Source organism: Lemur catta, chromosome 11, assembly GCF_020740605.2.
Source record: "Lemur catta isolate mLemCat1 chromosome 11, mLemCat1.pri, whole genome shotgun sequence".
Taxonomy (NCBI): domain Eukaryota; kingdom Metazoa; phylum Chordata; class Mammalia; order Primates; family Lemuridae; genus Lemur; species Lemur catta.
Window position 1 is genome coordinate 81,424,588 of NC_059138.1, and position 22,408 is coordinate 81,446,995.

General features: G+C 43.7%; 1 protein-coding gene across 5 annotated transcripts in view; it reads right to left on the bottom strand.

Annotated features, from left to right (window-relative positions):
- Positions 1 to 22,408, bottom strand: part of ELMO1 (engulfment and cell motility 1) — a 503,740-nt gene that overhangs the window by 4,530 nt on the left and 476,802 nt on the right. For all 5 annotated transcript variants that reach the window (XM_045564710.1, XM_045564711.1, XM_045564715.1 and 2 more), the window contains exons 19-21: positions 19,095 to 19,202; positions 11,698 to 11,780; positions 2,755 to 2,832 (exon numbers count right to left, since the gene is read on the bottom strand). In XM_045564710.1, the coding sequence (XP_045420666.1) occupies positions 2,755 to 2,832; positions 11,698 to 11,780; positions 19,095 to 19,202 (269 nt within the window). The remainder of the gene's footprint in view (positions 1 to 2,754; positions 2,833 to 11,697; positions 11,781 to 19,094; positions 19,203 to 22,408) is intronic.

Sequence of the window (22,408 nt, forward strand, 5' to 3'; positions counted from 1 at the left end):
TAAGATGCCACATTTATGTTGTTTAAAACTAACACTGAGTTTGTGGTAGTTTGTTACAGTAGCAAGAGTAAACTAATACACAGAGTTATAATCAGCACATCTAGACTACTGGCAATATTAAAGGACTAACAACCTGGTTTTTTTCAATAAATAAATTGCAAGGAGAAAAAGCACATGCTTATAGTTGTGAGAGACAGAGAGGAACCTGTAGATTCAGAGAAACCTAAGAAACATATTAACCAACTGCAATGTATGGACATTATTTGCATTCTGACTGGGACAAAAAATAGAAGGAGCAAAACGCAATTGAGACAATCGGAGAAATCTGGAAACAGATTGCACATGGTGGTATTAAAAATCACCACATTATTAATTTATTTAGGTGTGATAATGGCACTGCAGTTATGTTTCAAAATTGACTATTATTGAGAGGTGCATACAGGATACTTACAAGTAAAATGATATGATATCTAAATTTGCTTCAATATAATCAGGGGTGGCAGCTGGGTGTGGGGGGAAGAGTGAGTGGGGGCACAGGTGAACCAGAGTGGCCACGAGTTGATACTGCAGAAGCTCAGTGAGGAAGGTGTGGGCTCAGTGCCTGTTCTATCCCTTCCTAGCTCCACACTGCAGGGGAGGGGCCAAGGGAGGGGCTTCTGGACCTTGGACATGTTTCTTAGCCTCTCTGTCCCTCATTTTCCTCTTTTATAAAGTGAGGATAATATTAGTTTGTTTCTCATAGAGTTATATAAGGATTAATGAGGTGAAATATATATATAAATAACATATTTATGCATATAAATAAATAAATATATGTGTGTGTGTGTGTGTGTGTGTGTATCATTTAATGGTGCCTGGCAGAGAGTAAACCAGGCTAGTTATTTACAGTTATAATTACAGTTGACCCTTGAACATAATGGGTTTGAACTGTGTGGGTCATTTACAGGTGCATTTTTTTTTTCAATAAAAGTTACTCAGAGTATGTTTGTCTTTCCTGCCTCCCCTTCCACCTCCTCCACCTCTTCCTCCTCTGCCACCCCTGAGACAGCAAGACAAACCCCTCCTCTTCCTCCTCCTCCTCAGCCTACTCAGCGTGAAGGTGACAAAGACAAAGATCTTCATGATGATCCATTTCTTAATGCATAGTAAATATACTTTCTCTTCCTCATGGTTTTCTTAATAACATTTTCTTTTGTCTAGCTTACTCAGTTGTATAACAATATAATATAACGTACAGAATATGTGTTAATCTAATGTTTATGCTACCTGTAGGTCAATAGCAGGCTATTAATAGCTGAGTTTTGGGGGAGTCAAAGGTTATACATGAGTTTTCAACTGCGGGGGTAGAGGGGTCAGCGCCCCAATCCTCGTGTTGTTCAAGGGTCAACTATGCTATCATCCTTCTATTGTTGAAGTATTCGGTTCTGGGAGGTCTCTTTCCCCTTACTGATAAATGACACTATCTGTAATAGAACTTTCTATTTTATGGAGTGATTATGAAAATAAAATGAGGTAATAGATAAGCAAGTGGTCTAAAAAAATTAAAAGTGTTCACAAGCATATGGCATTTTCCTCTTCATTTTATCCATAAGAAGTGGCAGATATGAGTAATAATCTGGCATTCTCACGGCATTTATCCTTACCTGGAATTAATGTACCCTGCGGAAAGCAGCCTTGTATAGATTTAAATCACATCCAAAGTTCTACTACTTAAAGTGGTTTTCTGCTCAGCTCTATACATCTTGAATATGGTGGCCTGTGCAGAACCACAATTTCATTTAAAAACAGAAACAGTAGGACACGGTATCTATTTTCAGAAAGATGAAGACAAAGTCTTACCCTTCAGCAAACTAAATGTCAAGTGACACAGAATTATATTTAAGCACCATTCTAAATGCAAGATTTGTGTCTAATCTTTTCTCTCTCTTTGGGATGTACAATTTTATTCAAAAGCTTCAAACCAGTGAAAACCAGATACTGAATAACTTCTAAATGAGCTGCATGTCCTAGGGGAAATGGGGAACAACAGTCAGATTCTATTAAAATGTTCTCCTCCTTTCTAAAAGCTGTTTATGCCGCCACACGCAAAACAAAAATTTCAATGGCATCATCTAAAAATAAGTTTCAAGCATGATGTCGGATTCCATTTTACAAAAGAAAGTTAAATCAACCATAACTGCTACTTTATCTTACACATTCATTTTCCTAGACTTTTGCTAAATATTTTAAATATAGCTGACAGCGTGCTTCAAGAAGAGAAACAAATTATACATATAACAAGATGTCAAAAAGGAATAGAAACATCTTGAAAACAAAATCCTCACAGCAGAGACAGCCCTAAAAATAGCTTAAAGAAACTTGGTAGAAACCCTAATTCATCAGATGTTTTAAAGAATAGACTAGTTTGTCTTGGAAAAATCTAGACCAAAAACTAAATATTCAATGAAAACCAAAATTGTAACCAGGGCTCCTTCTTCCTCTGGATCGGCAATGATGCCTGTGCTGAGTTTGAGGCATTGCACTTCCTTGTTCTTTTCTGTGAACTCTAGATCAAGCTGCTAGAAAGTTCAACCTGTTGTAACTGGCAGTTTTTCAAGAGGTTTCTGTTCTATTCCAAGTCAACAAGATGCCCCTTTGTTCATGATTTTTTTCAGGCAGGGCTTTCTTTAACAAAAGTGAAATTTCTTTCTTGCCAGTGTTTTCCGGGAGAAAATGCAACGTTCTCTCATAAATGAACCCCACTGAGACCCTTACCTCATGCTTGTCAGGAGCGATGAAGTTCAGCTGGCAGTTTGAGTCGTACAAGATGGAGAAAGCCAGTTCAAGCACCTCCTACAAGAGATGAGAGAAAAGACCACATTTGATTTGCAGTTACAAGTGGCCGCAGAGGGCACATGGAGTGGAGCCTACAGCCTGTCCTGACAGGAGGGGCGGCGAGAGGCTGCTGGGAGGAAGGGGGCATGCTTTGCCAGGGTCCAGCATGATTCCTTCTCTCCATTCAGGGAAGTCTGCATGACCATCTTATTTAATTCTCACGACAGTACATTTAGCAACCGTTACCACTGCCCTTCATGGGGCAGGGCTTGGAGAGGTTAAATGAGTGTCCAAGGCCACAGCCCCAAAGCTGTGCTCTTCTTCTGTCTTCAGCATCTCCCTTCCAGGGAGACCATGAAAAACAGTAACCCCTCTCCCAGTCAGCAGCACTGAAGGCTGCTCTAATTTCTATCACCCCCACACACACCAGAGAGGTCCACAGAGGTGTGAACTCCCAAGGTGTGGAAGCTACATTGGAGGTAGGAGGCTTCTGGGGGAACCCAGCATCTTTACATCTGTCCTTGGATCTTTCAGCTCCTGTGGAGCAAAGGCTACACAAAGCCTAGAGTTTATTCCACAGAGGCTGCAGGGGACAAAGGAGGAGGACAGGCTCTGGAGACAGAATAGCTGAGCTCACACACTGGAAAGTACCTACTGAGTGCAGACTGAGCCAGGCCCAAAGGACCAAGGACTAAGTGACACTCATTTCAGTGCAGCTGAATGACCTTGCCAAGGCACTCAGTGTCATGTCTAGTATGTACATTAAAACACTTCTCCAGCTGTACGAGCTGTACTGGTGTCGGGTACGGTGATCATTCTGCTCTGAGCCGTCAGCAGAGGATGAGTCGTCAGCACATCTCAACTCCCCGATGGCTCCTAGTCTGTAGGGGAAGGGCCAAGCTTCTCCACTCCAGTGCTCTGCACTGCTATCACATGTGTTACAGCACATCCTCCTTCTCTGTGCCTTTATTAGGCACCACCGATGACCCCTGTCTCCCCTGCTGTGATCTGGGAGCTGCACTGTTCAGTGATTGCCATGAGGCGTTTCTTCCTGGGAGCCAGATCTCTCTCCCCTTCATTCTCCACCATAATATCTGTCAGAGGATGTGTCTGTGGCCTGTGACTCAGAACAAGAATGCCCCAGAAAGAAGATGGACGGCAAAAAGATGAGGCCAATGCCTCTAGATATCAGAGTTTCAGTTGGATTAAAGAATTCTTCCATAGCGAACTCTGCCAGACCCATGTTCTCATAGCTGGGTGCTCCCAGCTCCTGGCACAGTCCCTCATCCGGCAGCTCTGTCTGGCTCTCCCGTCTGTCTGTGTCTGCCGCAACTCCAGCTTCCCTGGCTACAGCGGCAGCTCCTGTTCTGCGCTACACCTACCGGTATCTCCCATGCAAATGGACTCCTTACCCTGCCAGAAATAGACTCAAGTGGAGGAAAAAATGCTGAGTCACGGAATGGGAGCGATTCTACAAAAATACTGTCCTCATTTTTTGCTCTTTTTCTTCCTTAGGCCTCCACTCAGGCCTGCCCAGTGCAGACACTAACATAAAAAACCAGAAGCTCGCCAAGACGATTTTCCATTAAATATGGCATCTGTTTCCATAACCATTATCTCTTGGGTCCTTTAGTTTATAATTATAATGGTCATGGCTTCATCAGTGTTACTGTAAATTTGTATCATTTTTTTAATCACTAAGGCAATTCATATCAAGAACCAGGGATGCTACTCCAGGGGTTATTTCTAAAAAACATTCAAAAGCAAGGTAAAGTTAAATATTATTATCTGTAAGGACATAATGAAAAACTAAATCTCTCCCCGCTTTGGGTATTAAAGACATCACGAATTAGCAACCAAGAGAAACGTATTTGGCCAGCCATTCAGTAGGATAATTATGAAGATCTGAGGTTAAGTGAAGAAAAGTAGGAGAAATGAACACCACGTACATACTGATCACAGTTATGAACAAGCCTGGAAGCCAGTATGTGAAATGAAAATAATTATGTTAAGGTGCTGGGATCATAGGTCATTATTTCTTTCTAAAACATTATTTTTTTCAATGAAATGTTATGCATTAATCTCATAAATTCATAAAAATTGTTCTCAGTTTAGGAACATTGACAAAAATGATGAATTCCTTACTCATCTCAGAGTCACTCATTAGGACAACTCTCTGACTTATACTTAAGGGATTGGAGAGAAAGGAGAGGACGGACTTTGCTTTTGAACAACTAGTCAGGATCTTCCACGGCATGAGGGGCCCTGCGGAGGTGAGCAGGAAAAGGTGAAATCCACCAAGGCCACTCTCCGCTGACTCTGGAGGACAAGTGCCTCTTTGTTCAGGGACATCACATGACTGATCGTCCCCTCACTGATGACAGCCAGTGTGAACACTGCCACAGCCCAGACACGTGTTCCTGACTAGGTGTGGAAGCCACTTGAGACCAGAGTGTCAGTGTGGTTATTGCTGTGACACTTTCTCTTTTGCACGGGGACAGAGCAAGAAGAAGAAGGAGGGTGTGCGTGAGCCTTGGGCATTGCCCTTCTATGGCATATACCACTCAAGATGAGAACGGTCGGAACTGTCATGACCTAGATTTCTCGTAAACACAGGCAGGAAACAGGAAATTCGTGAGAATGTCAATTCCCACTTTAATTTCACCAAGGCTGCCTGGGAGGGGGTGGAAGGAATTAATTCTCTGAACCGCACGCCTGTGTTTAAGGGTGCTCTCGCTTATAATGGGTTTTATTGACATCTCCGGCTAGCTGTCATTGAGTCACTGGTGAAGGTCAGCTCTTCAGCACTTGCAGCAGGGAGGCTGCAGAGCCAGGAGCGATGGCACCTCTCTGGCTAACACTCCAGAAGCTGCCACCTGTCCAAACTGTCCGTGAGGGAGAGAGGCACCAGGTGGCTGTGGAGGAGACTGTCACAGATCTGTGCCTCCCAGGAGCTTCTTGCCTCCACACACCACAACACCCACTCAGACAGCTAACACTCTGGGGCTTTGCTGCTCACTACCGAAGGTCTTTTATTACCTCTGGATTTAATTCAGGGAATAATTATATCCAGGGCCAGCTTATCGCCATCCTCTGTTCCACTGATGTTTACATGCCACCTTGCCATGTGGAAGAAGGCTCACATAGGCAGAGTTCTGGGGAACTGAATATCCCTGCTTGTCCTGTGGTCTCTGACTGCCCCTCCCCCACTCCCACATGACCCTTTTGCCCAGTGACAAGGCACGCCGAGCCAGGAGATGCTCGGAGAAATGGTGCTGAGGTTTAGGGACTGCCTTCATCTGTGGGTCAAATGTGGGACTGACTGAATACAAGAGTAGAGTTTTAGGTAACATATTTTCAGTATACAGTGTTGGCTGCCAATCCTTACACTGCTTGGGAATAAGTTACCACATCTGGCCATTTTGCTCAGCATCCACTTAACTATGCTGGTTCTCCATCTATCCAGGTCACCTTGGGGGCAGAACATTTTGACGAAAGATGCAGGCTATAGCTTGGCATGTGTGTGGCTGCTAAAGGTGGTCCTAGAAATAGCAGTAGATTTCACAGCTGTAGTGCCCTGCTGCTCATCTATATATCTATGAACATAAATCAATATTTCACAAGGCAAAACCACTCGTTCACGTGGCACATAACAGAGGAGATTGCCTTTCTCAGGCAGCTACAAATTTCTGGCCCCAATCTATCTTAGCAGCATTCTCAGCTAGAAATTCCCCAGCCCATATTCTTCTCCCTGTCCCCATCTATCCTATACTCGGAATTCAGTGTCCCCAGTCAGAGGATGCTTGTCACATGTGGAAAGGCCCTTGTGCCTTTTCACAGACTGTTTGCTTCTCCTGGGAAGTCTTCCCCTCCCTTCCCCCCTGGCCGATTCCTTTTCAGAATCTACATCAGATGTCATCTTCTCTGCGAGCCTTTCTCAACCCTCCCAGGCTCCCTCTGTGTTTAATTTTTTGGGGGCACAGACACATTGATTTGTAATTCGCACAAATCTTATCTACTGGATGCCCAGGGACAGGGGCCAGGTCATATTTATCTGTGGATTCCTAGCACCTGACACAGAGAAGACGCTCGGTGCATTCACTGAGTGAATGGATGATGAATGAAGTAACCCTGAATAAAGGGCTTTTTGGTTAAGACCAGAGTTTTCAAGCTGATCGAGGACATCAGCTTCTAGTAGAATATACTTCTTATTTCAGGCTTACGCATCACACTGGAAAAACTGAAGCTTGAATCTGGCACATGGGAAGATGGAAGTTTCTCTGACACCAAACATACTCCCATCTGAAGTAATGGGATCCTGTGAGATTTTCTTTCTGGTGACTACATGATGACCGTTTCACTAAAAGCCCCAAATCCGGTGAGACAAGTACCAAGAATGCCCAACTGAAAACACACAGCCACAAATCAACTTATTTTATAATACAGAGCTTGAATTTAGAATCCTGAATCCTTAAAAATCTAAGTCTTCCAACTGAATTTCTATCTACTCATGAGAATTTAAGTCTCAGTCAGAGATTTTCTAATGTCTCTGTGAAGAACCCAGCACTTTTGTCCCCACAGAGCTCTGCCTGTTGCACGGACCTCTGTTAGACATGCTGGACTCTAAACTCCTGCAGGAGGGGGCCACGTCCGCCCTGTTTACCTTCTATGCCGAGAGCTCACCCTGTCTCAGGCACTCGGCGGTGACTGAGCGAAAGACTGACTGCGTGGACAAATGCCTCTGTAGTAGACACCTCAAGGGAAAGGACCAGCTCCCTTTCTCTTTTGATTCCTAGGGCCCTGGGCAGTATCAGGCACGTTAGCAGATACTGAATGAGTGAGAGGACTGTCGGTTACTAATACTTTGCCATTAACAAAGCTTCTGGTTTATGGATGCTAATGTCTCAGTGTGCCTTGCTCAGTGATTACGCTAACCAAGTGTCCTGTGGCACAAAATGTCAGAAGCTGCTCCCCACCAGCAACATGACTTGGTTGGTGCCCACCCACCATGCACTGACAGACCTCCTACAGATACATTTTGGTCAACTCTCCTTTTAGGCTGCAGGTCTCCCATTTGCTACCCAAAAGTTCTAGAGGTAGGGAGGAGGGGGCCTCTGGAGTACTGAGAAAAGAGGTGTTGGGGTGGGGCTGTTGAGGAGGGAGAACTGTGGCTTTCCTGTGTCTTCCTTTGATGGTTTGCCCGATGACAGGTGTATAAACGTTATTAATATTACAATACAAGTAAATTTCATGTACATGCAAATGAAAGAGCCAGGCTGGTGGAGATACTGCCATTCTTACCCCTCAAGGCAGACTGGAAGAGCCCAGAGTGGCTATAATATCTGGGCCAGTGGATCCCAGGAAGTAGCCTTCATCTATAGTCTTATCTATCTGTTTACAGCAGTGTGCTCCATCCATCCATCATCTACCCAGCCATCATCCATCCACCCACCCATCCATCCATCCATCCATCCATCATCTACCCATCTGCCCATCCATCACCTATCCACTAATCACCCACCCATCCATCTACTCATCCATCATCTATCCATCCATCATCGTCCATCTAGCCATCATCCACCCATCCTTCCATCTATAATGCATCCATCATCCATCAATCCACCCATCCCTCATCTATCCATCAACCATCCATCCACCCATCCATAATGCATCCATCCATCATCTATCCATCCATCATCATCCATCCGTCTATTATCCATCCATCCATCCATCCATCCATCCATCCATCATCTACCCATCTGCCCATCCATCACCTATCCACCAACCACCCACCCATACATCCACTCATCCATCATCATCCATCTAGCCATCATCATCCATCCATAATCCACTCATTCATCATCCATCCATCATCCACCCATGCATCCATCCATCCATCATCCATCCATCCCTCATCTATCCATCAACCATCCATCCACCCATCCATCATGCATCCATCATCTATCCATCCATCATCATCCATCTGCCTATTATCCATCCATCCACCCATCCACCAACCACCCATCTATCCATCCATCATCCATCCATCCCTCCATCTATCCAACATCCATCCATTTAACATTTTATGATTGTCATGACAATAAGTAAACAAGAAAAGGCTGCAAAAATCATTTACTCAATTTGTTTTGTTAGTCTCCTTTAAGAAGAGAGGAGTCTGATACAAGAATATCCACATGTATCATGTTCAAATAAGAACAACATCTCCAGACCTATTTTGATGACTTGTGTCTTCTCTCATTTTTTTCTCAATCAGGCTAGAAGTTTATCAATTTTATTAATCTTTTCAAAGAACCAGTTTTTAGTTTTGTTATTTTTCTCTACTGTTTTCAGTTTCATTAGTTTCTACTCTAATTTTTATTATTTCTTTTTTTCTGCTTGCTTTAGGCTTAAATTGCTCTTCTTTCTTAGTGTCCTAAGCTGGAAACTTGATTGATTTTAGATCTTTTTTCCTTTCTGGTACAGTCATTCAGTGCTATAAATTTCCCTCTAAGTTCTGCCTTCACTGTATCCCACACATTTTGATAACTGAATTTTCATTTTATTTAGTTTAAAACATTTTTTAATTTCTTTTGAGAGTTCTTCTTGGAACTATGAGTTATTTTGAAGTGTGCTGTTAAACTTCCAAATATTTGAAGTATTTTCCAGCTATCTTGCTGTTATTGATTTCTAGTTTAATTCCATTGTAATCTGAGAACATAGTTGGTATGATTGCTCTTCTTTTAAATTTATTAAGATGTGTTTTATGGTCCAAAATGTGGTCTATATTGGTGAATGTCTCCTGTGAACTTGAGAAGAATGTGTATTTTACTGTTGTCAGGTGGATTATTCTATTAATGTCAATTAGATCAAGTTGATTAATGGTTTGGTTCAAGTCATCAATATTCTTTTTGATTTTCTGCCTGCCTGATCTATTGATTACTGACAGAGGGATGTTGAAGTCTCCAAAGTAATAATGGATTTGTCTGTTTCTCCTTTTGGTTCTATCAGTTTCATAACTCATGTATTTCGATGCCTTTGTATTAAGTTCAGACATGCTTAAGATTGTTATGTCTTCTTGGACACCTGACTCTCCATGTTCCAGGGTGATGCTTTGCCTGCAACTTCAGTTCTCTCTAATAGTTCCAAGAAAAGTTACTGATTTCCACTTTGCTCAGTGTCTACTTACTCTAAGGATGGGAGCGACAACTCTCAAGCTTTTTACATGTTGGGGATCCACACTTATTTTATATGATTCTCTCTGTCCCTACTCAGCAAGCTGAAGTCCTGGAAGGCTACTTTGCTTCCAGGTACACTCCTCCTGGCCTTCTCTGGGTTACAGACTCCTGTTGCTGCCAATTTCCCCACGTGGTTTTCTGCTCCGCTCTAAGTGTACAGAAGCATGGGGACCTCCTCAGCTTGAGCTGAGCAGAGCCAGCGCTCTCAGATAGCAGAAGGAATACCTGACATGCCAAGCATATGGTAATCCCTGCTGGTATTGAAGAAAGTCTGCCCCGCAAGAGGCAAACCATGATAACCGGAGACTTAGCTGCTACAGTTAAAGATGCTCCTTTGGAATCCGCTGAGCTGTAGAATGAGCCTCCCCACATCACAGAGAAGAGAGAAATGGAAACCCCCAAGCGTGCTGTGTAACAGACAACCCACAGACCCTGGCCTCCTGGAAGTGTCCTGACATTGTTATGCTTGTCAAGTAAACGCATTATATGATAACGTGACAGGCTCATCAAAAAAGGGATTCCCATGGACCTGAGGTGAGTCATACTTATGTAACTTAAGCAAAGACCTTGCAGTCAGCCTCCGTGGCTGCATCCCCTGCCCCCTGCCTTCCTGAACAGTACTTTGATAGTACTTTTGTTTTCCCTTAACCATAGACAGGGCCATCCTGCAAACACACGGATTCTCCTTTGTCTTGTAACATTTGAAATTATAGAGCAGGGACTATTTATTTTAACTCTCATTGATAAATAAGATGTGTATCATTTTGGTGTCCCTCTTAAATATTGATGCTGGAAATAAAGAAGCAACCTATTAATCTATGTGACATTTTGGGTACCAAAATGTCTGGAGCACACAGATAAATCTGGAGACTTTCATTCATGGATGGTATATATCACAAGATGTCAAGAGGTATAACAAAGAATGGGCTCCCTGATGGCCCCTCCAAGGGCAAATACCTCTAGGGGGCAAAGGAAATTCTTCTTCCTTTTCAGATAATGCCCCTCCCACGCTCTCTGTAATGGCATGGTTGGTAAACTAGGAGGGAAGGTGAACAATGTTGCACTATGAAGCGACCCAGGCTGTTATAGATCTCTGGGGAAATGCTCTCCTTTAAGCTGGGTTTGAAATACTTCATGGCTGACTTTCCATGATGCTGAAGGATATTAGGCCTTTAAAGATTTCTCCGATTCTTTGAGTCAGCCGCTCTCTGCCTGTCCCTGCTTCTTTGAGACCCCAGGGAGGATGTTAAGGGGGTGATCATAGCAGGAGAAAATGAATGAGATAGGGGTAGAAGTTGGAGAAGGGAGAAATGAACATAAATGAGAGATAGGAGAGGCCCAGAGCATGGATGGGGATGAGTGGAGGAGGCTGGAGAGAGGACAGGGTGACAATAACCAGAAGGCAATTCCTAGGGTTGGAAGTAGGAAGTGAGAGAGTGAAAGAGATGGTGGCCATTAGAAAAGTGGTCAGGGAGAGAAAGAATAAGGGTAAGAGATGCAAAAGGAAACAGGAAAGGAACGCTGAGTAAGAGATGTGCAACCACACACACACACACACACACAGAGCTGTACAGGAGGGTTGGGCCGATGGCAGGCACTGACTGCATTGGGCAAATAGAGCTATTTTTCAATAATTTGGAAATCATACCTTGTTTTGTTTAAGGGCACCTTTCTCTTTCATATGAGGGCAGTCCTTTCCCGTCACCACGGCTTTGATATCTGCCACTGGCACTGCAATTCATAAAAGAAAATGAACGTAACTATACCATGCGAAAGCTTGGATGTCAGTAAAGAAGCAGGACTAAGCACTGAGTCTGCTACCACAGTTGCCATTCCCAGACACTGCTGCAAAAGGAGCAGAGTGCTGAAAAGGAGAAAAGAAATCAAGCAGTGTCCCAGGACTAGAAACTAAGGTACATTTTTATATTCTGGTATAAGGTAACCCTGGGGAGAAAAAGCTTGCCTATAAGCAGAGTTTGATTCACTAAAACAAATATCTAAAAAAAAAAAAACACCCAACATAGTAGTGTTTGAAGTGATGGCATCAGAAATAACAGTGCTTGTAATAGTAACAGTGGTGCCAACACTGATCTTACAGAAAGCTTCTGGGTGCCAGGAACAATGCCAAGAGCTTTACATACATCAGGATCTCTTGCTACAGCATCTGCATCTATATAGTTTCTGCGTTTTGGATAATGAGGGAAAGAAGCCCTATCTCAAAAAATTTATCTGACTCTAAACAGTTCTGAACTCTCACTCTCCAAAATCGCTCTCTCTCCCCCTCATTAATTCTCACAACAATTCTGTGAGGCAGATTTTATTATCCCTGTTTTACAGACAACAAAACTAAACTCAATTAAATAAAGGGAACATTCCTTTCTGATAGGGGACTCTGGAAATAATGCAGTTAGACAAAATAATGTTATCTCTTGTCTTACTCAGAGGTTGGAGGAAGATAAGAAAAGATATGTGTGTGCATTTAAAACTTTTTAAATATCAACTGAGAGACAGGAGACAGTAGGACAGTTTGGAACCTTAATTTAAACCAGTGTGAAGTCATCAGTTCTTCTTTAATCCCTAAGCCTTCAGCCCCATAAGGGATTGTGGATTCAAGGAGCTCACACTGACTGGTGTAGATGTCCAAAGGTGGGAATTAGGATCTGTGGGAACTTGGTGTGCTCAATTCCTTAGACTCCTTTAATGATGACGATAATGAGATATTTCATAGTTAAAGATAAAATGATAGAATGTATAGAATATTAAAACAACAGAATGGGAAGGCCCCCTAAAAGCTAACATTTTCCAGGTACCTTAAAATAAATAAGAACTTTGCCCAAATTTGTTGATACCCCTAGAGCTTTCTCTTACCATAAGAAGAGGGAAGGTTGTGATGGGTCCTCTAGGAATCTCTGCAGGCTCCCCGTCCTACTAAATCTTGCAGCCTTGATTCTAGACCCTTTGGGCAGACATTTCCTGTGTTCACGAATGCTGGCTTTCCTCTCCTGGGCATATGAAAAACTCCACCTCCCAGGAAACTTTGCAGTTAGGTGGGGTCACGTGACTAGTTTTAACCAATGAAATGTGAGAGGAAGTGCTTCTTTTCTAGACTGACGCATCCTCCATTTTGTCATCCCAGCTACAGAAACTGAAGGAGCCACATGTTCCATCTAGGTGGTGCAGCTCTGGGGTGGGAAAGCAGCCACTGGCCTGTGTTTCTGAGTGACTGTGTGGAACAGTCCTTTGTCAGCCTATGTAAGTCATGCAATATGGGTGAGAAATAAACTTTCATTGTGCTAAGCCACTGAGATTTGGGGGTTATTTGTTCCTGCAACATGGCCAATGCAATCTCTTTGTGGCTGGTATAACCCCTTACCTCAGATACCTTTTCTGCTTCTCTGCCTGGTCCGCTTTGCATTGGCATCTTCCCATAGGTGGTCCCTATGATTCCTGAACCTACCTTTGATCACAAACACTGACTTTAGTTCTCCTTCAATCCATTTTCATAAGTAAGGGTGGGCCTGGTTCCCCTCAGTGGCTGATCTGGAGGTCTAATCACTACCCTAGGAGGGGACGTTTGGACACACTGGGAAGTTGGTTAACTTTTCAATGGAAAATCCATCATTGAAGTGAATTTGTCATATAATTAGCAAATCCATTCAAGAAAAACCTCAAGCCTCAAATAGAGTTTGAGTCACAAGTACCGTGTAGAAAGTCTTTTGTCATAATATATAACACAGTCTATGAACTAGAGAGTGTCCACAATCTACAAAGAGTAAGTTAGTTACCCCTTTGGCTTTGAAAACCCATCATATGGAATGTGACAAGAGGAATACCAAAGTCTGTCATGGAACAGTCTTCAGAATCTCCAATGGAAAGCCACTGGGTTTTGTGGCAGTACACATTTTATGTTTTTTATATGCATTGTCCCCTGTCCCAGAGACAAGCTGCTGTATCACTCATAAGATTAAGACTAAAAGGAAAACACAAAATTCTAAAAATACAGTGTAGCTTTTAAAGGTTGCTTTTTGCATAGTTTGTCTCTAGCTGCACCAGAAGATTAGGCATGGAAAGGCTCAAATGCTGTCCTCTCTATTCTCAGGAGGAGAGACAGAGGGATCACGTGCCTAACTTTTGAATCACACACATATCTCCTGAATCACAGTCTAAGGAGGCAGCAGGGGATTCTTGGTGACTTCGAAGCCAGGCTAGCATTTGGATAAGGCCTTTTTGTGTGGAAGAAGATAAAGAAGTGTGGTCCAGAGATGTGAGAACCAGCATGGCCTCATTTCTGTCAATGCTTTATTCATTTGGACTGGATTGAGATAATCTTTTTTATTTTTTGTTTTGAGACAGAGTCTCACTCTGTTCCCCGGGCTAGAGTGAGTGCCGTGGGGTCAGCCTAGCTCACAGCAACCTCAAACTCCTGGGCTCAAGCAATCCTACTGCCTCAGCCTCCCAAGTAGCTGGGACTACAGGCATACACCACCATGCCCGGCTAATTTTTTGTATATATTTTAGTTGTTTGGCTAATTTCTTTCTATTTTTAGTAGAGAGGGGGTCTCACTCTTGTTCAGGCTGGTCTCGAACCCCTGAGCTCAAACGATCCGCCCGCCTCGGCCTCCCAGAGTGCTAGGATTACAGGCTTGAGCCACCGCGCCCGGCCGATTGAGATAATCTTAATTCAACACTCCCGTTTTACAGATGGGGAGACTGAGGCCTAAAGAGAGGAAATTAATGATGCAATGTCACACAGCTAGGGGGTGGAGCTGAGTTTAGTGCTCTTTCTTCTGCTCCATGCACCCTTGCTAGGCCAGGATTTCTCGCTATGCTTTGAAGGTGCTAGTACCCCAAATCATTCTGAGCACAGCCCCAAGTGTAGTTTAATTGTAATTTAAAACAAAAATGTCACTGAAAAAGTAAATGTGGCCACCTTGATGAAAATAGTTTCAGCTTTCACCATTGGGAGCCACACTGAGGCAGAAACCATTTCCAGGAAGTAGCTAGTAAGTCTTGAGCACGTGCTGTGTGCACAGCTCTACAGCAGAAGCTACTGCTGAGATATGAAGAAGGGACAGGCTGATCCCAGGACGGGAGAGTGAAGAATCCGGTCTCTCTAATCTGGTAGGTCAGCCATGTAGCATAGAGTGGTCGGAAGAGCTGTGTCTTTGGAATCAGAGAGCTGGGGTTGGAATTCTAGATCTACCTACTGGCTCTACCCCTTTGGGCTTAAGTTCTCAGAGCCTCAGCTTCCATGTCTGCAGTGTGAAATTATAACATTATCTATCTCAAAGGACTGCTCTGAGAATTAACTCCTACATTGGAGCCAAGCTCGTTGTTGGCTTTTAATCTAGGAAGCATAGATAGAATCGCGGGTGACAATCTAGGCCATAGAATTAGATGGCTGCGTTACGATCTTTGCTCTATTTACTAACCCTGTAACTTTGAACAAGTTACTTAGTCATTCTGTACCTCAGTTTCCTTATCTGTAAAGTAAGGACAATAACATCTACCTCTCTGGGTTGCTGGGAGAATAATTCACATTAAGCTCTTAGCACTGTGCATGGCATGTAGTAAGCACTCTGTAAATGTCATTTGTAATTATTCTTGTTACCAATAATCAAAGTTAATTCTCTCTGTAGACGGAGGGACCTGAATTATTCACCATGCCTCAGTGACCCAAATGGCCCACTGTGGCTCACTGTGTGGCCACTGTCCTCCTGTGCCACACCGGGGTTAGTCTCCCCCTGGGAAGGGGGGGCCTGCGCTTCCGTCCAGGCCCCGCTGGTGTGGGGTGAGGCACGCAGCCCACGCTCTCTCGAAGGGAGGCAGCGGGGTCCCTGCCCAGGGCACTGCTGGGAAGCACCGGAGTCCAGTGTGCAGTCAGGGTGGTGACAACCTGTGAACCTGGCGGGAGGGACGTGGGGCGAGAGGGGACGTCAGGAGATGTGGACTTTGAAGGGCCAGCGTTCCTGATAATAAAAGGGAAATGAGAAGAGAGATTTTCTAAACCTTTTGGGAAGAAAACAGCTAAGGAGAGGCCCTCATTCTTCACTCACAATAGCTGAATTATGATGATTTCCTTACACTAGTTGATTTATCAATATCTCCATATTCAGCACTGAGTAACTGAAGGTGTAAGAAAATCTCGCCCTTGGTCTTGATCCAGAGAGGGCAGTAGTACATGGCAAGAACAAGGGCACTTAGCATTAAATTACAAAGAAGTCTCATTTTTCCAGTGGTATAAGGTCTCTGACTTTTAAAGCCTCCAAGAGGGTGGCTATTTTGCTCTAGGCAGAATGTGGGAATTGAAATTAAATGCAAACCAGATGGCAGGTCTGAAGCAGCAAACTTCAGTTTCCCAGGCCAGGGCCTTCTGTCTCCAGCACAGTATAGCCTCATTTCACTTCATTACACATGATATACCCTTCCTCTGGCACACATGTGCTGACGGGTACAATCTCACCAACACACGCACACACACACCCTCCCACAGACACACACCTGCACAAGTACGCATTCTTGGCTCATCTTGCAATGGGTAACCTGGTATGGAGCATCTCTGTGGAACTTCACGTTACTAGATTTCAAAGGCCACAGAGGAAAGGGGTGGACGAGAGTTTTGGAGGCACTGTCAGAAGAGATAGCTGCAACCCTTTTTCAGAACCAACATCCCTTGGTGGCCACTGCCAAAAGCTGCGTGGAGATTTGCAACTCTGGCCTTATTCTCCTGCAGCCACCCTGGCAAGCTGGCTCTCCCCTTGCCTCAGTACTCCTGGTTCCTGGCTAGCCATTTTCACCCTGGGGTCTTGGAGGTGAGGGCCCTTAGTAGGGTTGGGGGGCATCAGCTCATCGGCAAGCCCAGGAACTGCCCCTACACAAGGCTCCAGTGCTACCACGCCCTTGAGCCTTCTCTAGGAGCAGGGCTAGCAATTTCCTAGGCAACTGGCCAGGTAGCATGGGGGTGCTGTGCTCATGCCTGGCAAACCCACCCGCCAAATGCCTATCTTTGGGTTGAGAAGTGGATTACATCTTTATAAACATGGGGATAAATAATAGCCCAGTGAGTGGGGTGCTGATTCACTGGGCCTCATGGGGAAGGAGTGAGCCAAGCTGTTGTTCGTTCTGTCCTGACCACTCTCCCTCTCTTGGCCAGGCTGAGAATGGGCTGCAGCGGATCTCCTACAGAGCTGCTGGTTGCTTCAGCCAACAGTAACCTCTAACTCTTCATTTAACAGCTGCAGAGCAGTGATTCCACATCACTTGTCCTGGTCAGTTCCTAGTTCACGGGGGAGTTTTCATCAGTGAGTTTTCACTAGTTAATTGCAAATGCAGGAAAATGAGGACACTGGCGTGGGTTTTCATAGAGCTAATTTAATTCAGCAGAAGGGAGGTCCTTTATTCCAAGATTAGGTCCTTCTTACCATTTGTGTGTGTGCGTGTGTGATCAAGAGCTCTTTCTTTTATGAAATAACTGTGATATTAAATTTTAGTTAGACTTTATTTTTTAACAGCCTTTCTTTTTGCAAAAATTAAAAGTGGGCAATACACAATCAATAACTTCCAAAAATACTTACTGGTGAAAGCCACGTTTGGGGAAATCATTATGTGGAGGGTGCAACAATATCTAGCTTAGCTGCTCTCAAACTTGCATGCACATCAGAATCGCCGGGAGGGTCTGTTAAAACACAGACTGCCGGTCATCACCCCCAGAGCGTCTGATTCAGCAGGGCTGAGAGTAAGGCCTGAGAATCTGCATTTCTAATAAGTTCCCAGGTGACACTGCAGCTGATGATCTGGGGTCCGCACTTAGAGAACCACTGGACTAGCCTGTCTGCTGGGGTGGGGATGCTTTCTGAACTCTGGAGGGAGGGTCTTCATCTACAGGCAGAGGCCCAGGAGCCCCCAGGGGAGGGATGCACAGAACTGCCCCAGCCTCTCTGCAGCAGTGGATTGCAGATTTCTTTCTCCCCCAGTTAGGGATCCAGTAGTGTGGGCTGGGGAGGCAGTTCTCCTAGGAAAGGAAACGAGATTGCTTTCTGAACTAAATGACACTACAAAGACCAGATTGTCCCATTTTTAAGCAGGAGGAAGAGAGAATGTTCCAGGCTGTCTGCCTGAGATGTCAGCACAGTCTGAAAGTGTCAGGAAATTTCCCACTCATGGTTTATTTTGATGGCTGTGAGTGGTAGGGAAGGCAGCCCAGGTTTGACTTCCACGGGCCTGGGGTGACAGGAGGGGAGGTGTGAGACTCAGGGGAAGGACTCCATCTGGGACACACTTACCACTGCAGGGTCAAGGTGACTTTTAAAAGTTATTTTAAAGTGTTCTGAACATTTTCTCCCTCTGATTTCTCTACCTGGGTTATCTTCTGATTCTATGTTCACTTTATCTCATTTCTCTTCCAAATTAATTGTGTATTTCAATGTTTCAGTGCTTCTATAATACTTTCTTTAATTTGTACACATCACACTGTCAAAAAACCTGGTACCTGGTTTTGTGTTGGGCTAAAAGAATCTTGCACATTACTGCCACCTCAAAAGTGTACATGCTAAAACAGACAACATGCAGAAGAAGCAAATAAATATACATAATATACATTTGGAGTAATATTTAGCAGACAGTAGAGTGTAACTGATCAGACATTTTTAAAGTGTCCAAGTTAATTCTCTGAAGTAAGCTAGAAAGCTAGACATTTCTGGATCTGTCATTAACTCTGTGTTAGAATTACAGGATACACTAAACTGTATCAATCAATGTGGTAGGGTCAAGCATGTGAGTTCTGTGAAATTATTTTGGGTCATCAGAAAAAAAGAAATTGACAGAAACAAGTTTATGTTGTTTTTGTTCCTTGAAAAAGCACCTGGATAAGTAACGTATAAAGTGGACGTTTGAACCTCAAGTTTATGTCTTTCAGGAAAGACACCTAAGCATTCCTTTCACATTCTTCCCTGTTCAGTCCCAAACCCCAAATCCATCAAGTTCTGGTACCTGATGAAAGTAACAAACAACCACCATTCGGGCTTCCTGCACAAAAGCGCCACTTACGTTTGTCCTGCAAGGAATCATGGGGCACTTCTCCCTGAGGACTTTCTTCCAAGTCTCCATAGTGCAGGACCTTGTGATTTGGCGAAAGCCGACAATACCAAAACTTATCTGAGGGGAAAAAAACAAGTTTACAAGGCAAGTGATTCCAGTTTCCAAAAATATCAGCATGGTTATTTCCTAATACTCTTGCCTGGAGGAACAAGCAACTCATTTTATAATATTTTAAGCCTTGAGGAAGAATGAATTCTAGGCCTCTGGGCAGTAAGCCCCTTATTGATTTTGGTACTAAGGTATGACTTGTCCTGCTTGGTATACATTAGGTAATCAAGAAAGTCATCGAATCCTTCAAGCTCAGTAGCAATAGATCTTATGGGTGGTGGTTTTCAGAGGGTATCGGATTAGTATCTATAACCAGCATGGGAACTATTCCTTATTCACTCAAGCCTGACAAAAGAGGGAGGAAGATGTAGAAAAAACAGCTTTTCTTGGTAATTTACTGCTTCCACTTTCCTCTCTGAGATTCCAGACTGTGAGAAAGTTGTGTACAAGGCTGCATTTCAGTTGACACCACAAACCCCCACCTCTGAAGCTAACACACAAATTAATGAATGAATTGTCAGGACACTGGTGACACCCCAAGGCGGGCTGATTCATGAGAAAATCATCTAAACAATACAGGGATTTATCCAAAGTCTGAGGATATTCACAATCATTCTCCTCTCCAATTCCTAGAATTTAGTTCTCTGAACAGGTATGACCAGGACCTTAGTATCATTCTTATAAATAACTCCCTCAACTTTACCCCCTCAGGCTCCCAAATGTAATAAGAAATTTTGAATAAGTCTATGAGGCAGGGAGAAAGAGGCAAAGAGAACTGTTTATGCATAAGGAACTAGAATTGTGATAGCAATGTCTGTGCAGCTCTCAAGGCTCTGCTTTGATGTCGCCCCCTCCAGGAAGCCCTCTTTGATCGCCACAGCTGAAGGGCCTCTCCCTATCCTCTGAGCTGCTCCACCATCTTCTTTGCACCAAGATGGCTTAGACTTATGTGATTGGTGCCCACGTTTACCACCTTAGTATTCCCCATTACAGACCCTAGGTAAGCAGCTTGCCCTAGTGGGTGTGTTGTGAACAATTACTATTGACAGAAGAAGAGGACTCTAGCCCTGACAGTGTGGAAAAGGCAGGGTCTCTCTGATGACAGTTACTGGTTTCATAATTGCAGTGTTCCAGTCCCTTGGCACAGTGCCTGACATATACAAGTTGCACACTTGGTGCTGGCTAAGTTGATAAATGACGACCCAAGGGGACTTGGTCAAAATCCCTAAAGCACAAAGCATCTAACACCCATAACCCCCCCTTTTTTTGCTTACCATTATGCAGTTTGTACACTCTGTGACCTTGGCCAAGTCACCTCATTACTATGCCTGAAACACAGATTATTTTGAAACCAGTCTGACCAAAAAGCTCTCCATTACATTTTAAGAAAAGTGGTTTTCTATCTAAAATTTCTCTCACTGCAAAATCACATTTTAACTATGTGATTCTTTTGTTAGAAAAATAGTTTTAAGAATGAAAGTAAAAGCCACACAGTGAACAAAGAAAAAGCCCAAACTTGATCCACAAAAAGCACCTGTCTCTGCGATTCCTGTCTTCCTCATCGCTAGATAGGGTTTGAGAGTTGTTGCCTGTAGTCAGAACACGGCAATTCATGTATTTAAAAGGATCTGAACATCAGTGGAAAAATTTGAAAGGGAAAAAAAAGGAGTAATTGAATAGCTATGAAAACATCTTGAATGGCTAAATTTTCAAAATTATGTTATATATACACATCAAATGTGGATCCTTTTTCTGGGAGAGAATTTCAAAGGGAGAAAACACAGTTAATCCCTGAGTAATTCACAGCCATTTTAATTAGGCAAATGTGTGATTATCGGTTTTCCACGAAGAGAACACATTTGGGAATCTGACTTGTAACTCACAATAGGAATTGTGAATTCCAGAGGAGGAGGCCATGCTTTTTGAGCATCCACAGTGCTCTTGGGGACTGGCCCGGCAGGCTATGGGGGCTCCTCCTCCCCACAAGCTCCCGTCAGCTGATCTGCAAGGCTGTGATGACCATAAAGCCAGCTGGAGAAATTTGCTATAATGCTTTCCTTCCCCTGCTGCCTCTGAGGTGAGATTGCTGGCTAAGTGAGTGACTGAAGGGTAACAGAGGCTGGGAAGGAAGTCACCGAGATGCAGCACTGAGATGTCCCGGGCTTATTCTGAGTAAGACCTTAGTCTGCACTTTATAGGAATCCTTTGCTTCTCAAGCTGGGGTAAGCTCCAGGGTTTCGCAGTGGTACTGGAAGCCAAAGAGTCAATATGGCACAATCAAAGGAGATCAGTTATACTCAACAGATTTTCAGGAGAAAGATTAAGAAATTTAATTGGTATACAGTAGAATACAAATGGATAGATCGTGGAGTAGTAAGTTGCACCACTTAATATTCATGTGTAAGATATATTGATTTGTAAGACTTCAAAAAATCTCGCTGCTATACTTTCAGGATAAATTTGTTTATCCAATGAATATTTGCAGAGCATCTGCGATGCACACAGCACTTTACCGAGTGTAGCAAAAAATCATTAGCATGGAAGGCTGACATGAGGGACAGAGCCAAGGCGCTCAAGGACAAGGAGTTCCCTCAGCTAAGAGAAAGATGTTATTCTGGGGCTGGGAAGTAGGAAGAGGGACAAATCAGCAACTCTGGCTATGCTGTAGGGAAAAATAAGAAGAGGGAAGGTCTCTTGTGCAACATATTCTTACATTCATCAACTAATATAGAACTGTGGCTACTTATCAGGGTTCCAGGGCAAAACAACCATCTTCCTTGCAAAGTTGCCATTGATGTTTGTTTACAAGAAACCCAAAAAGCTACCTGGAACTCTGCCATAACAATATCTGCTGTGAAGCTGCTGGAGTTTCCTCCATTCAGAACCTTAAATTCCTTTGACTTACATGACGCCACCCTGTCCTGGTTTTCCTCCTACCTCCGGCTAATTCTTCTCTTATCCTATACAAGTTCCTCTTCATCTGTCTACAACTAACATGGTGGAAAGCAAAATGATCTGCACATCGCTGATATGAGAGCTATGTTCAGCTCCTACCTGTCCAACAGGAGGTCTTGCCTGGATGACACAATATTGGAAACAGGGACTGAAAGGCTGAGAAACTTGTCTTGACTCATAACTAATACTCAGCCTGGATCTTTCTCAGGGTAAAAACCGAGAAAGTCCTCCTTAGCTTTGGCAGGTGTAGAGGCTTTGTC